We start from the raw sequence: 15,743 nt of genomic DNA on the forward strand, positions 1-15,743 counted from the left end.
GGATCGCAGACTTATAAGTGCATTACCGCCACCTATCTCTCAAATGGACCATTGACACTCCCAATTGAGACTGCAACGGTTTGAGTTAAAAATCTCCGTTTGTGTTCTACTGAAGAAACAAAGTCACCTACATCTTGGATGCCCTGGGGGTAAGCAGATAAACGGCAAATTTTCATTTTTGGGTGAACTATCCCTTTAATTACACAATTCTAATTTAAGAACTGTAAAATGCAATTAACTAATATAATATATTTAATTTCAACAGAAACACTTTACATGATTTTAATTATCATTTTGGGTTGGCTAACTCATTTAAATAATTTATAATTTTATGTTCATAGAAATATGTTTATTTTATTTAAATTGGTGTTTCAGTTGTGTGTCTATAGAGCACTTATAGTTTGATCTGTACCATGTCTCTAATTAAACAAAACAAAAGGCTGTGTTATATTACTGTAAGCTTTGAGACTTAACATTATCCTATACATTGTTATTACATTATAAAACTACTCTGAAATGTGTTATTTAACAGGTGCTTCTTATTTAAAGAAACATACAGTACAAAATGTAATGCCTCATAAAAGTCATATGTAAAATTAACTTATAATCTGTTCTTTGCATGCAAACATGCAACATTCTAACTCATGGCAAAGCCAAGCACGTGCAGTTCTATAGATTGGCAAATCATGCATTTGAATCATTTTTTAGTGATTTTATTTTTCAGGTGAAAACAAAGGTTAAAATCAGAATTGTTTTTTGTTCATTTCATAGAGGTCAGTTAATGAAGAAAATCAAGAGAACTTAGCTTGACTAAATACATTTGTTAGAGAAAATGTTTTGCCTTTTGCTACAGGTTTCAATCTAAGACATTTGAAGAGCAAAAGGGCATTTGAAGTTGTCTTCATTTTGGACAATGACAGTAGAGATGTCGAGTGTGCGAGTTCTGGCTGTTTTTATTTCATTTTGTCCTGTTGTTTCTCATGTTTATGTCAAATTACTACTTTTGAAGGAAAGTACTGTATTTTAGTCTCCATTAAGCATTTGTATGACCACAGACAAATAAACTGTAATTACATCTAATTAATCATGACTTTTCATGGCCGTATTTTCTGTTTGTTGTTGTTGTTGTTTTTGATGTTATAATGTGACATGGGACATACAAAGTGTGATTATTTAAAAAATCTTAACTTAAACAAGTTCAGCATTATGTGTCTTCAGAGAACTGAATATAATACCTTTACCTAATACCTTGTGATTTAATTTTTGAACTAGGTAAAAAAAAAAGTTCACAGAGAAACTTAAATCATAGAATTTTGAGATTTGAAGGCAGACTGACCCGACTGATGGGAGCTTGAAAGCTCTAGGAGTAAGAGTCAGAAATGTTAGTGTCAGAAAAAGACTAATTTAATGTTTAACCCTCAAGCATCCTTCGTATAGCAACCCTTAATTTGTCCTTCATGGACAAATTTGGGCACGAAGGTCTCAACTGTGATCCCGATTTTTTCTTCTTCAATAAATGTCATATCACTGTCTTCGATAAAATAAAAACGATCAATTTATGCAGTTTTTTGTGTGATTTTTGGTACACTTGTGGGATTTTGGTATACTTAAGTAATGAAAATCATTCCAGTAAGTTTAGACAGCCAAAACCTAAACTTTTGGTGACATATGGTATAAAAATATAAAAATATCAATAGCCACTATATGGCTGTAGTACTCAATGGCTGCATATAGGCTGAAATCAAAAAACCATTGTTGTAATGAACTTAACCTCTTAAGTTTTAGATTGTATCACAAGTTAAAAGTGTAGAATAAAAAAAAAAACATTAGTGTTGGGTGAGACTATACAAAGATGCCAAAATATGCTTACAGTCACAGTGGCTGAGTGGCACAAAAAAAAAACTCAGTCATTGTCTCATTCAGTTCTTTTTTTCTTGTAAGTGTCAGAGACTGTTATTATTTGACAAAATAAAAAAAAATGTAAAACTTGCTGTGTTATAGGCTCATTCAATGCTTTGTATATGGGTTTGTGCGTGTGTGTTTGCCACATTGAGAATGTTGTATAGACTCACCCCTTCATTTATGTGTATGTATGATCTGCATTGTGTTGGATTTATTGATTTTTGTTGGACAAATAAAAAAAAATGCTTTGAATTTTAGTATTTCCCATTCATTTCCTATGGGTGCCCATCTTTTGGCACAAATGACAAATTTTCACTTAACTTTGTTGAATCGAGTCCTCTTTTTTTGTGTGTGTTCAGGTGGCAAATTTACGAAAAGTAGCCAAGTCTTGAACCGCTCAGATTAAGGAAACTATTAAAAAAAAACGGATTTTGCCTAAATGTTGGCTTTCTGGAGGCTAACATAATTTAAAATTAGCCTGCAGCGCTCTCTTATGGCTGCCCCAGCTGAACTACAGTTTCCGGTTGATGATAGATCGCGCGAGGCTTGGCTCAAAAAAAGTGATCGCGCGCGAACAGCCCTGCTGCGGTACTGAGGTAAACAGAAAACTGCGGATCCGCTGCGGACTCGGGTTTAAAGCGATGGACATGTTGGACATGTTATTACAGCAAACAGACTATCGACATTTCGAGAGAGAGTAAGAAATATGTGTTATGGTTATTCAAAGAGTGCCGTTGCTTCACGAGACAGTCAGGCAAACCAAAACGAACAACGTGATCTTACAAATATAACGTTACATTTTTCGAGTAAAAGGACGACAATATGCTATTTGTGAGGAGATTGTTTAATTAACACATTACACACAATCCTATTACTTAAGTTATTTGAATTAATGTTTCTTCAGCAGAGAGCTGAAGACATCTCAGTAACGTTACACTATGTAACTAGTAAGCTGCTTCCCTCCCTGTTGAAAAAACCAGCATATGCTGGTTAGGTATGTTTTGACGCTGGTCCTTAAGCTGGGGACCAGCATAAACCTGCAAAGGACCAGTTTAAACCAGCAAAGTACCAGCAAAGGACCAGTTTAAACCAGCAAAGGACCAGCATAAACCAGCAAAGGACCAGCTTAAACCAGCATCCCAGCGTCAAAACATACCTAACCAACATATGCTGGTTTTTTCAACAGGGTTAGAAAGAATTATTGGGCATTAGTGAATCAAAGGTGCTAGTTTTTATTTATGTTGTTTAGATTTGTGACCAGAACTGTAGTGACTAATTGGTTATGAAACAAACTGCGATTTAGTTATTGATGGCAATTGTTTTCAGGGCAAATTACCACTACCTCACTAACTTTCCTCCAAGACAAGAGTCAGGATTCTACAGTGAGGTAGAAATCACTCAAGTCAAAAAACATGATCTAAAAGAGGTGTTTTGCTTAGTAACTTGCATATGATGTTGTTTGCATATAAATTGTTTAATTTTTCTAATTCTTCATCAAGGTGAACATCTTGGTTCTCAGGGAGGTTACTACCAAATCTGTCTCTATGAAACTGCGACGCAGCACAGTCCTGAGAAGCCGACGGCTTCATCAGCGAGAACATGTGAAGGACTCTGAGAGCATCTCTGTGGTGTTGAGTGACACTGACTCTAGTCAGTCAGACAGTGTGGAAGAAATAAAAGATCATGTGTCTGTTATCCGTGATCTGAAGCGGCCAGTAAGGAAGAGTAGAGCTGGTTTATCATATCGCATGAGAAAAGATGAGAGGCCGCTTTCTGTTGTGGAACCACAACATGGGACGGTTCAGAAGATCTCCCTGGCTCCAGGTGCAATGGCCGAGGACACACTAGAGAAACTCAGGTTTAGGGCTAATACCTCTGAGACCAAGATCGAGATTGAGTCTCGAGCAGAGCTTGAGTCTATTTTGGACGAATCCGGTACTGATTTCACAGTGCAATCGGGTCCCAGCTCACCCTGTCGTCCTGTCAATACTGTAAGATGCAGAGAATGCGAGAGACTTTTCGCCAAGATGAGAAAACAGCCCACCCCGGAAAAGAAAAGCAGAGATACAGGTAAATATTTCAGATGTGCTGTTTGTAGAAAAATGATACTCTAAGTGATTACTATAAAGCTCGTAATATAAAGCACCTGTTATCGTTTTACCAAAAATATTTTTGGTATGTCTTTGTGTATTAGATCCAGCATCTTTATCTTGTGATGTGTGGGTTCTGCTTAAGAAGTGGCACCCTCAGGGACACCGTCATCGAGAGAAGGGGTATGTTATCTTTTACATTAATATAACACTGATAATAAGAAGATTTTCAGTAGAGCTATGTTTATAGAAAGCCCAGAGGTTTTTTTTTTAGGAACTCATTGGTCTTAGGCCTCATTAAACTTATGCGCTTCAGTAATAAAAAAATAATAATAATAATTTGGAAAAAAAACTGAGGTGCATTAGCTCAGATCAATGAGCCACAAAAGTTATAAAAAAGAAAAAAGAAAAAAAAAAACCTTTGACCGGGAATATCATATAACAAGGTGGGGAAAAAATCACAGAAAAGTACAAGAATTATCAGCAAAGTCAGTAGATTTAGCAATAACATTAGCATTTTCAGGAAAAGAAGATCCTTTCTGGGTCAGAATAACTGCGTTACAACATGAAGGTTTTAAAAAAATTAGGCTAAGCTTTTTACTGCCTATATAGCCAAGTTTTATTTAAAAGCCATCGGTGAATTGCCGCTTTAATAATCATATATTAATTAGTTTGAATATGAATTGTGTGAATGTTGATCTTCAGATTATTGTGGACAAGCCTGAGTCGGATCAGGAAGCTGTTAGCAGGAGGCTCCGATTTTGCAGCCGTCAACAGAACAGAAGCAAACTGCTCCAGACCTCATGCATTTCAGCAGAGGTGAGTCAATGTGTCATTCATGATCAGAATTAACTCCATAAAGATTTGGGGTTGAAAACGGGCTAAGATTTTTGTCCACTTTGCTGGTCTATTTTTGTCTATTTTTCATTCATTTTGTTTTGTTTTGTTATGTTTTTGAACCCGTCTTGAATATTTGTAATGTAATATTATTTATTAATATGTAATGGCTATTATTAGTAGTATGACATATTTTTGTAGTACAATTTAATGTATTTTTTGAATACAGTGTATATACACTACCGTTCTCTGCTCTTATGCTCACCAAGGATACATTTATTTGATCAGAAACAGTAAAACAGTTATATTGTGAAATATTATCACAATTTAAAGAAACTGTTTTAATATATTTTAAATACTAATACTTCTATAAAATAGTACTAATACTATTTTGATATAAAATGTAATTAAATTTTTAGCCATTATTTCTGTCTTCAGTGTCACATTATCCTTTAAAAATCATTTGAATATGCTGATTTGCTACTCAAGAAACATTTCTTATTGTTATCAGTGTTGAAAACACTGCTTAATATTTTTGTGGAAACGGTGATACTTTTTTTCAGGATTATTTTAAAGGGGTCATATGATGCTTTTTTAAAGATCATTATTTTGTGTATTTGGTGTAACTAGTGTTTAGAATAATTTGAAATTGAAAACGTTTGTAGCATTATAAATATCTGTAATGTCACTTGAAAAAAATCTTACTAATTTTGAACAGTAGTGTACATAAATGGAACGAAATAGCATTATATTTCCATAGTATTTTTTTTATATTTATACATGATTTTGCAAGGTGATACGATTAAATCCTGGAGTCTTTATTTCTATTGAACATTGAGGATGCTGCTCGTACTGGCAAATGTGAAAATCAAGTGAAATCAGAGCAGTTTGCTTTAAAGCAAAGTAACTAAAAATGACAAATAACTGTTTCCGTGTTGGCACAATGTATTTTCATTTTAATAGTCAAGTCACCTTTATTTATATAGTGATTTATGCAATACAGATTGTGTCAAAGCAGCTTTACAGTGTTAAACAGAAAAATAATGTGTCAATGCAAAACAAAATTGAATTCTGCTGTAAAGCAGCTCTAAAAAGAGGACAATAGTAAACAGTCAATTTTTCAGTTAAAGGCAGTTCATCGTTGATTCTAGGGCTGTGCAATTAATCGCATGCGATTGTCAAGCGCATCTCGTCAGTAAAGCCGGTTCCGTGATTGGTAGTAAATCGGCATCACCTGCTTTCAGATGGAGCGGCATTTAATACACAGAGCCGTAGTTCACTGACAAGCAGGGCAATATGGCGTTCATAATCGAATGACTCTCCCTGTGTTCCATTCGGAAGGGCTCATCCCTATGCCCTAATCCCTTCAAAAGGTTTACCCTCCGGAGTGAGAGCTTCGAAGGGTTGAAAGGTGTAGGGGACCAAACAACTGTTTCTTGAAGTGCCCTTCTGCGTCATCATCACGTGCCCACACGGAGGCGCCGTCATCATGCAAAGAATCTGCGCAAAGGATCATGGGAGCCCGAAGTGTCCATCAGTTGTACCCTTCGAAATCCTTCATTTCGAAGGGCCCTTTGAAGTGGCCAGTTTTGAGCACTTCGGTTTGGAACGACCCTTCAATATGGTGGCCATGATTGTTTTCACTCCGAAGTGCCCTTCGGAGGGCGATATATCCCGTTTGGAACGCACCGCCAGGGTAGTGAATGCCGCTCCATCTGAAAGCAGGTGATGGAGATTTACTACTAATCACGGAACCGGCTTTACTGACGAGATGCACATGACAATCGCATACGATTAATTGCACAGCCCTAGTTGATTCACTGACATCATTGTCCAGCTCAGTTCAGTTCTCTTCCAATAGTGTCTGTGCAATCAAGTTGAAGGTATTGCCAAAAATTAGGTGTCCCATTCAAGGAAAGATAAAAAAATACTCCAGTATTGTGCGTATATATGTAGTAAAATAATTTTTGTATGCATGTATCTAGGAATTTACGTCGCTGCAAGTATCTGCTTTCCATTCAGACCAACCTGTCCATTACCAAAGCAAAGCCACGGCATCGTAAGAGGTCACGATCTGTGGTCTGGCCACCCGTTGCTGGCTGGAAATCTTCGGTGAAAAGGAAGCTTTCTTTGAACAACACATTATCTCAGCAGCTTTCTCCTCTCAACCTTAGTGTCAGTGCGACGCAGGAGGACAAACTGCTTGTAGATAAGAAGATTTCAAGATTAAATGCAGAGTTGAAGCAGAACTCCAATGCCTCCAGCAAACAGAGGACGACTAATGTCCGGGGCAAATTGAACAATCAGGAAGTGTTTGATGGCATAGACGGAACGCGGCGGGCTCTGAAGTTTGATGACACGCCTGAAACTGTTGCTGTGGAAGCTGCGGAACAGAGGAAAAGCCCTCGGCAGAAGCACAAACGTGGAGAGATTCGTGAAGGTCAGAATGGTTTCCAGAATGAGCAGCAGGAAGAGATTTCTAAGGATTCGAATGGGTTCAGGACGCCCCCAGATCTGTTCAGCGTGAACCCTAAGATGAAACGAGGGAACCAGAGGAAAGTCTCTACCTCTGGTGTTACAAAATCTGCCGCGCAGAAGCCCAACTTCATGTCCATGTTAGCCACTCTGGTGAAGAATCAGAACCAGATTATTAAAGAGTCCTGCAAATGAGTCTCTATGAAAGTTCTGCAATTAGATTTGTTAAGTCATTTTGTATAATTGAAGAGACATGCATCGCTGCTGTCGAGATTTGTTTATTCTGTTACTTGTTTAAATGAATAGATCTGATTTCTGAAAAAAAAAAGTCTGCTTATATTTATTGTATTGTTCAATTGTCTGCGTTCTAACGTTTGCATTTGCATGAGTAAATAAATCTTGCGTAAACATCTTTTTGTTTGTGCTGATGGCTTGAACTGCAGTTATTGTAATAACCACAGAGTGGAGCTGTTTCCAAACAAACTTGCGTATTTAAACCAAATATTTTTTTTTTTGATATTTTAGTTTCTTAAACCATTTTTAATTATTACAACATGACTTTTAAAAATAAATTAAAAAATAGACTTTCTCCCATTTTAGTCATATTTTGACACCTAACATGAGTCTGTGCATAATACAGGACTTCCTATTTCTCTATTTTTCAGAAGATTGACAAAAATGGTTTTATCACAAACTAGTTTTAAATGGATACATATCCTTCAGAGTCAGCGATACACTGTAAAACTTCTTTATTGAAATCAATGGTTTCATGAAGAACCTATAACATCCATAAAACATTTTCATTGCATAAAATGTTCTTTATGAAAAAAGTTCTTTGGATTATTAAAATATTCTTTTCCCTAAGAAATAAAAAATGGTTCTTTGGGGAACCCAAAATGGTTCTTCTATTGCACCGCTATGAAAACCCTCTGTTTTGGAACCTCTATTGGAATAATGCAAATCGTTTAGATACAGCTATTCAATATAATATGTAATATAATAATATAGAAAAGGTAAAAAGTTTTGAGTCCGGATTAATTACACAAATGTGCTTTCACTAGCTGCCTCCCCAAACATTTATTGTAAAACCTTATATTTAAAATTATTTTGTGTGAATTCTATTATCCAAACCAAAATTCTAATATTTTGTCATAGCTGTTGACAATAACACTACACTTGATTCAACTATATTATGAAGGGTAGTTTTAATTGGTGTTTTTTCATACTTGTTAGGGCAAGTTGTTAATGTGGATTAAATGTTATAAACCTGTGCACATTTAGAAGTGATTTGTTTGGCAAAACAATGGTTTGATTTTTGAATGTTACCTGTTACATTTTTGGCAGTTTGTCTTTCAGAATTTTTATTCTTTTTTAATTACTACAATTTTAATTTAGCCCATAAAGTGTGACAAGAAAGTTTGAAGTTTATTTACTCTTCTGCTTAGCAATACTGAGATTGAATTATAGCAGAAAGTACATTGAAAGATAAAATCGCAAAGAAAAAACATAAAATACAAAGATACCATTTTCAAAACAAATTCAATAATACTACTCACAAACGATATACATTTGCACATAAGCAAAATATACATCTATTAACACACACATAAACATAAAAAGTTTTAAAACATACAAGTGCAACTGCAAAAAGGACCCTAAGCATCCACATCACATTCATTGAACAGTCTAACACCAAAAGGAATGGTAGAACTAGCATAATGTTTTGTCCTTGCTTTGAATAATGTCAAATTGCTTTGCTTCCTAAGAAGCCGACCAGTTTTTTCACCCCTGGTTGGCGGAAAAAGATCATGGTCAAAGATCAAAAAGAAGCCCCAGTTGCACACTATGTAGGGTAAGATAAATGTCTGTTCAATTTTATTTTTTATATTTGGGTTAAATTTTCATTAGCTTTTTATTACCATGCCACCCTGAGAAACATTCACTGTCATTTAGACTAGCCGATAACTATTCCAATATTAACTATTAATTATTAACTGTTATATTTACATAAAGTGTGCTTTATTTTTTGCAGAGTTTCATGATGATAAAAGTACAAAAATGCTTCTGAATAGTACTTTTGACACAAAAATATAAACTCTGCCCACAAGGCAAGTCTTCTGCTGTTTTATGAGCCATCAAAGTGCTTCTTAGCACTAAGTTAACACATCGTGGTTTTAAATGGCTTTACATACAATAAAAAAAGCTTTAAAACGTGATGTGTGCTGTTATTGGTGCTGATGTTGAGGGGTTGGGCTCAGTGACTCCACTGTCACAACCCAAAAGCGCACTGATCCATCACACAACATCAGTTTAGGAAGAGCGAGCGGGCAAGGATGCAGCAAAACTGGACTTTTACCCAGGGGACTGCTTAGAGAGCAGTTTTATTATTATATTTTTTCTTTTGGATGGACAATCACATCCAAACATAATCGTGTTAGGATATGTGAGTGTTGCAGTGGAAAGGCATGCAGCCAGATGAGCAGAGCTAAGAGGATTTAATGCAGCTGGACACGAGCCACGCTGAGTAAAGAAGAAGATTATATTGTTTTAATCAAATGCGAAGAAGTTTTTATTGCTGGTCACTTTGAGTTTGGACTGTCGAGGAGTGATATTTGTCTTCATCTCTTTAAGCACTACGATAACTACACTGTAAGGATGCTCACCGCACAGAGATGTATGGGTCCAACTCTACAGTAAAAGGGTGAGTTATTCTGAAACAAATTATTGTTAATAATATTAAACAATTTTCTTTGTTTATTTATTTGGTAATTCTTTTGCATTACTTAGTTTGTTGCCCCTGGTGAATTAATTTATATAACAAAGAACAACTATAATCCTCTTCACAAAATAATTGCGTGTTCATTTAATACAGTATTTCTCAGTACTGACAATATTGTCGGGTACTTGATATTTCAAGCTGTGACAGCAGTTTCCTGCAGTGTCATTTTATACTTCATTTCAAACTAATTTAAACAACGTCAGACTTCATTTAATTAGAGTCTACATGGTGTGTTTGTAATTTTTAACATTTATTTTTCACACCACAGAAGCTGCAAGAAAAGTTAAAAGGTTAATAAAATGGTAGAAGCCTAATTAAGCCAGTAAACTTGACCAGTTTTATATAATTTCTTGTATACATTCATGTACATTTCAACCTGTTATTTGCAAACATGATTATACCGTTAATGCAAATGTAAAGTTTGCCTTTTGCCAATTTGTTTGTTCTTAACACTAATTTCATGTATTTCCTCATATCTTCAAGCATGACAGCTTTTGTGTTTTTAGGAATACTGACAGAAGACCTTGCCACGAGTCGACCTGATCTTTACTAAGCCAGATCTGGACTCAAAAAAACACATGAAGATGTGTCAGTGTTACTCTGCCCTGCTTATGCTCTGCTTACACATGGTATGAATTTTATTTTAATTATTTTAATTAAAGCAAAGTTTTGTATGTGACTACTGCAGTATTTCGTTTGCCAAAGTTAATGAACCTTTTCTTCTCCCAGGGTGTATTACTGGTGAAAGATGGAAATTATTATTGCTGTAACTAATACTTATCTCTATAATAACCAGACGTCTTCATTGTCGTTTTTTTTTTTTTTTTGAAGTATTGTAGTATTTGCGAAACATGAGTTAAATTTATTTATTTTTTTAAATAATACATTATATTATATTAAATTTTTTTTGAAAGAGACAAAACTCTTTGTATAATCCAAATATGCTTTTAGAATATGCCGTGGCTTTTTGTCTCATTTCCTCTGTAAATCTTTGAATAATCCAGTTTCCGCAGGGCTTTAATCCATCAGTTTGCTTATTTCTCAAAGGAGAACTAAATGTGTGTGTGTGTGAGATTGTGTTTTTATTTCCAAATATTAATTTTAATGTATATGAATTGACTTCACAAACCCAACTTACCGTTTAAGACTTGATCCCAGAAACCAGTTTAAGCCAGATGAAGATGAAATGACAACCTGTGATGATGGCTCAGCCCTAAGTCCTCTCTCAAGAGAGTTTGTTTTCACTGCAATCACAAAGTCTGATTTTTATCGTTAGTTCTTTTTTCCCTTAATTTATTTCCATCCTTGAACTGTAATAAAATGTATTTATTTCAGTCCCTAATCTCTTAATTTATAAATAAATTAAAATAATTAAATACGTGTTTTTTTTTTTGTAATACAGATTTATTATGATTGATCAAAATTAACCTGTTTTTGCTCTGCTTAATTTTTTCTTTTCTTTTTCGTTTTATACATTTGGCATTTCATGTCTCTCCAGAGGTTGTTGGTAGTTGTTTTGTTCTGTGGATCATGAATTTGCAAGATATTGAAATGAACAAACAGCAGATTTTCACGCACTGAAGGTTTTATTTCTCATTCACCATCGCGGGTTTGAATTATGAAGTGAACACACAAATTATCTGTGTCTCCTAAATATGTACCCCCTTGGTTTTTTTATTTCTGAAAATGAAAATGAAAGAGAAATGATGGAGAAAGCTGAGACTTGGGGAGGTGGGGACTAAACAGCCTTTGGGACATATACACTCTTTCGTTCTATCAATTTGTGCCTTTGAAAGTATATGTGAGAGGCTTTTGAGCTTCGTTGAAAGATGGCGAGAATGAGAGTAGGGCAGCTCCTCCCTGATCTTGCTCCTTTGGTCTTTCCTGTGCTGTTTTCCGTTCATTCATATTTCACCATTTCTGCAGTGCAAAACAAAGTAATCACATTGATCGGCTGTAGTAATAATATGAAACTCCAGACTAAAAAAGCTAGCAGGAGTCATGGGTGTGTTTTAGGAACCAGTTTTGCTGGGTGTGTGACTGTGTGGGAGTCACTGTCTTAGGCTTGAGGTAGATAGTGTTTATTGTGTCAGTAGTAAACTTGCATTGCAGTGAACAGTTTCATACTTCGGAGATGTTACATCCTGTTTGCATCATTTAAAACAGGGCTGTCTCATGCAGCTTTCAGTTTCCCATCCCCTTTTTATATTTTGATTATTTATGTAGTGATGCATCTCCTTTGATTTCGTCTATATACTAGCTGGAATGTTATTCATGTTATACTGTAGTAATTATTAATTTATAATTTCACATGTGAGGTGTAAATGTGGACATGCACATCAGTGTTTGGCATTTGGGGAATTCTTAAAACCTTAATAACCTAATATAAGTGTTCACTAACTCTAAATATTTTATGCTTAAAGGCAACTCATTTCTTTCTTAGTACACATTTGTGGTCTAGGTATTTGAGGCGACCTAAAAAGTGTTCCTACAATTTCCTAGAGTGTTTTTCTGGTTTGACAGGATGGTGCCTCAAGCATCTTCTCATTTTAACAGTGGTATGGATTGACCACTTTTCATGTAAATATGCTCGAGGCATTATGTAGGGTTTCTTAGATTGCTGGTAGAACCCTCTGGAGAACCTCTAGGCACCCTTTCTAAAAGGGAAGTTCTCTGAAGAACATTCAAAATGGAAATTAGTTCCTGCAAGAACTCTTATATTGCAATCTTAAAAGTAAAGCTTTCATAGCGATGTTATAGAAGAACCATTTGGTTCCCCCAAAGAACCTATCAGCGTCCATTTTTCTTAGTGAAGAACAATTGAAAAATCCACTATAAAGAGGCTTTTGTGGAATGGAAAGATTCCATGAATATTAAAGGTTCTTCATGGAATCATAAATGTCAGTAAAGTACTTTGAGTGTGGAAACTCCAGCAACCCCATCATAAGGGAAAGTTCCTTGTGTACACACTAGCATATCTGAAGCACCTTCAGAAGGTATCCTAGCAGTTCTCCGAAGGGTTCCACTAGTGTAATAATCGTAGAAACCCCAAAGTGTGTCTGAAATTTTGCTTTTTATTTGCACAGTTAAAACTCAATAGATAAAAGTTCTGCAGAAATATGGAAGTAGAGTAGTTTTTGAATGTCTTTGGGAAAAACCTTTATGTTTGTCCACTGGACTGGATTGGATCTTTATTTTTCTTAAGATACATTAGCATCTACAACCTCTTCGTTTAACATTTCTCTTCCTGGTTTTGTCTTTGAAGGTGACATGTGGAGCAGAGCTCAGAGCAGCTGTGTCTCCTCTGGGTTGGGAAGAGAGCGATAAGGAGGAAAGTGTCTCTCCTTATGGCTCTAGTTCAGGGTTTCTCAAATCCCTGCGGCTTTTCTCCCACACGTCCCAATCTAACAGCCAGAGCCGTGAAACTGCTCCGGATCCCGGGGCACTGGATCTGTGGGCTTGGTTATCCAACCACACTGATACCGAAGGAACCCTCTCGAGGGCCAAACGTCGCCCCTATGTGAAAACGGGCAAGTTTAAGAAGATGTTCGGCTGGGGCGACTTCCATTCGAACATTAAAACGGTCAAGCTAAACCTTCTCATTACTGGGAAAATCGTTGACCATGGCAACGGAACCTTTAGCGTCTATTTCCGCCACAACTCCACCGGCCTGGGCAACGTGTCCGTCAGCCTGGTCCCGCCCTCCAAGGCTGTCGATTTTGAGATCACTCAACAGGAGACCATAGAGGTACCCAAAGACAATAAGGCCTTCAATTGTCGAGTGGAATACGAGAAGACGGACCGCAGCAAGAGGACGTCCGTTTGTAGCGACTTCCCGAACAGGGTATGTTTCCAGGAACAGACCCAAAGCCATGTGTCTTGGCTTTGCTCCAAGCCCTTCAAGGTCATCTGCATCTACATTGACTTCTTCAGTGCTGACTACAAGCTAGTACAGAAGGTCTGCCCAGACTACAACTACCACAGTGACACTCCCTATACCTCTGTGGGATAGCACAGCCTAGATTGGATGTGTTGAGGTAACTGAGGTGTCATTTCATTGTTACAGCCTCTCTAGCCTGTAGTTTCCTTCTTCTGTTCCATAAAGAACCGGATAAATGGAAGCAAGGTCAGATGATTCTATCTTGCTGGTCCTCCTAAGGCAGTCGATGACAGGAATAGTTCACCCAAAAAAAAAATTTTCCACAGAAAAAAGTCTGGAACAAAATGAGGATGAGTGAATGAGAAATGGTTTTATTTTTGGGTGAATCCAGGCTTAAGACCTGAATTCCTGAAGGCTGGTTCGTGTGGTTGACATTTAGATTGGACAAGACCAACACATCTATGGTTTCCACAGTGACCCCTGACCCTTTCTCAGTGACTCTTGTGTTGTCATCAGTGTGAAGTTTTAAAAGATCCTAAACAAATTTCCCAATCAACATAAGCTGGGATTCAAGAACAGAACAATGTAAAACATCTTGTATTGCAGCCATTTGTGATGCCCTCCTTTTCATGCCAACATATTTTTGTGTTCACAGAAACATTGTCAATAACTCAGATTAATGTTAAAACCATAATGTGCTCCTCAGTTCTTTTGTATTTTGTTTCAGTTATTAAAGAAAAGACAAGATTTAAATTTCCAGAATGCTCCCTTGTGTAGTTTCTTCTTTGACTCAAAGACTGTCAGCAGATTTTTGGTGTACAACTTCACAAGTTGGATAAAAATCCTTGCACAGATGATGCAAACAAACAAAAAAAGTCAGACAAAACTTGAGCAGTCAACTCTGTACCACATTTGTTACAAAATCTTCTTAAAAAGTCTCGTTGCAGAACAGCCTTTAACCTCTGTAAATTCTGCCCTATGAAAACAAATATGACATTCTCACATCAGCAGGAGGTATGTTTCCAGGAACAGACCCAAAGCCATGTGTCTTGGCTTTGCTCCAAGCCCTTCAAGGTCATCTGCATCTACATTGACTTCTTCAGTGCTGACTACAAGCTAGTACAGAAGGTCTGCCCAGACTACAACTACCACAGTGACACTCCCTATACCTCTGTGGGATAGCACAGCCTAGATTGGATGTGTTGAGGTAACTGAGGTGTCATTTCATTGTTACAGCCTCTCTAGCCTGTAGTTTCCTTCTTCTGTTCCATAAAGAACCGGATAAATGGAAGCAAGGTCAGATGATTCTATCTTGCTGGTCCTCCTAAGGCAGTCGATGACAGGAATAGTTCACCCAAAAAAAAAATTTTCCACAGAAAAAAGTCTGGAACAAAATGAGGATGAGTGAATGAGAAATGGTTTTATTTTTGGGTGAATCCAGGCTTAAGACCTGAATTCCTGAAGGCTGGTTCGTGTGGTTGACATTTAGATTGGACAAGACCAACACATCTATGGTTTCCACAGTGACCCCTGACCCTTTCTCAGTGACTCTTGTGTTGTCATCAGTGTGAAGTTTTAAAAGATCCTAAACAAATTTCCCAATCAACATAAGCTGGGATTCAAGAACAGAACAATGTAAAACATCTTGTATTGCAGCCATTTGTGATGCCCTCCTTTTCATGCCAACATATTTTTGTGTTCACAGAAACATTGTCAATAACTCAGATTAATGTTAAAACCATAATGTGCTCCTCAGTTCTTTTGTATTTTGTTTCAGTTA

The 15,743-nt window shown here is 36.6% G+C and overlaps 2 protein-coding genes across 5 annotated transcripts; both read left to right on the forward strand.

Moving 5' to 3' along the window:
* The first annotated feature begins 2,453 nt into the window (after nucleotides 1-2,453).
* Nucleotides 2,454-7,752, forward strand: LOC107715817 (uncharacterized). Of its 2 annotated transcripts, XM_016522026.1 has the most exons (6): nucleotides 2,454-2,599; nucleotides 3,229-3,289; nucleotides 3,402-3,972; nucleotides 4,097-4,175; nucleotides 4,698-4,811; nucleotides 6,815-7,752. In XM_016522026.1, the coding sequence occupies exons 1-6, from the start codon at nucleotides 2,544-2,546 to the stop codon at nucleotides 7,497-7,499; spliced, it is 1,566 nt and encodes a 521-aa protein (XP_016377512.1). In that variant the 5' UTR covers nucleotides 2,454-2,543; the 3' UTR covers nucleotides 7,500-7,752. The 2 variants fall into 2 exon arrangements, with proteins under 2 accessions (XP_016377512.1, XP_016377514.1); XM_016522028.1 differs by lacking the exon at nucleotides 3,229-3,289 and having other exon boundaries at nucleotides 2,525-2,599; nucleotides 6,815-7,751.
* Nucleotides 7,753-9,454: 1,702 nt separating this feature from the next.
* On the forward strand, nucleotides 9,455-15,348 carry LOC107715780 (neurexophilin-2-like). 3 transcript variants are annotated; one of them, XM_016521974.1, is made up of 4 exons: nucleotides 9,455-10,005; nucleotides 10,590-10,712; nucleotides 13,349-13,927; nucleotides 14,978-15,348. In XM_016521974.1, the coding sequence occupies exons 2-4, from the start codon at nucleotides 10,662-10,664 to the stop codon at nucleotides 15,143-15,145; spliced, it is 798 nt and encodes a 265-aa protein (XP_016377460.1). In that variant the 5' UTR covers nucleotides 9,455-10,005; nucleotides 10,590-10,661; the 3' UTR covers nucleotides 15,146-15,348. The 3 variants fall into 3 exon arrangements, with proteins under 3 accessions (XP_016377460.1, XP_016377459.1, XP_016377458.1); XM_016521973.1 differs by lacking the exon at nucleotides 14,978-15,348 and having other exon boundaries at nucleotides 10,575-10,712; nucleotides 13,349-14,298; XM_016521972.1 differs by lacking the exon at nucleotides 14,978-15,348 and having other exon boundaries at nucleotides 13,349-14,298.
* Nucleotides 15,349-15,743: the final 395 nt, after the last annotated feature.

The sequence above is a fragment of the Sinocyclocheilus rhinocerous genome, unplaced genomic scaffold (genome assembly GCF_001515625.1).
Source record: "Sinocyclocheilus rhinocerous isolate Xijiao unplaced genomic scaffold, SAMN03320098_v1.1 scaffold899, whole genome shotgun sequence".
NCBI classification, from domain to species: domain Eukaryota; kingdom Metazoa; phylum Chordata; class Actinopteri; order Cypriniformes; family Cyprinidae; genus Sinocyclocheilus; species Sinocyclocheilus rhinocerous.

Excerpts from the sequence above, each read along its gene's own strand:
- LOC107715817 (XM_016522026.1), top strand. The coding sequence starts at position 2,544 with ATGGACATGTTGGACATGTTATTACAGCAAACAGACTATCGACATTTC. Across the intron at positions 2,600-3,228 it reads TATCGACATTTCGAGAGAGA|GGCAAATTACCACTACCTCA; the intron begins GTAAGAAATATG and ends AATTGTTTTCAG. Across the intron at positions 4,176-4,697 it reads CACCGTCATCGAGAGAAGGG|ATTATTGTGGACAAGCCTGA; the intron begins GTATGTTATCTT and ends GTTGATCTTCAG.
- LOC107715780 (XM_016521974.1), top strand. The coding sequence starts at position 10,662 with ATGAAGATGTGTCAGTGTTACTCTGCCCTGCTTATGCTCTGCTTACAC. Across the intron at positions 10,713-13,348 it reads TTATGCTCTGCTTACACATG|GTGACATGTGGAGCAGAGCT; the intron begins GTATGAATTTTA and ends TTGTCTTTGAAG. Across the intron at positions 13,928-14,977 it reads GTAGCGACTTCCCGAACAGG|GTATGTTTCCAGGAACAGAC; the intron begins GTATGTTTCCAG and ends CATCAGCAGGAG.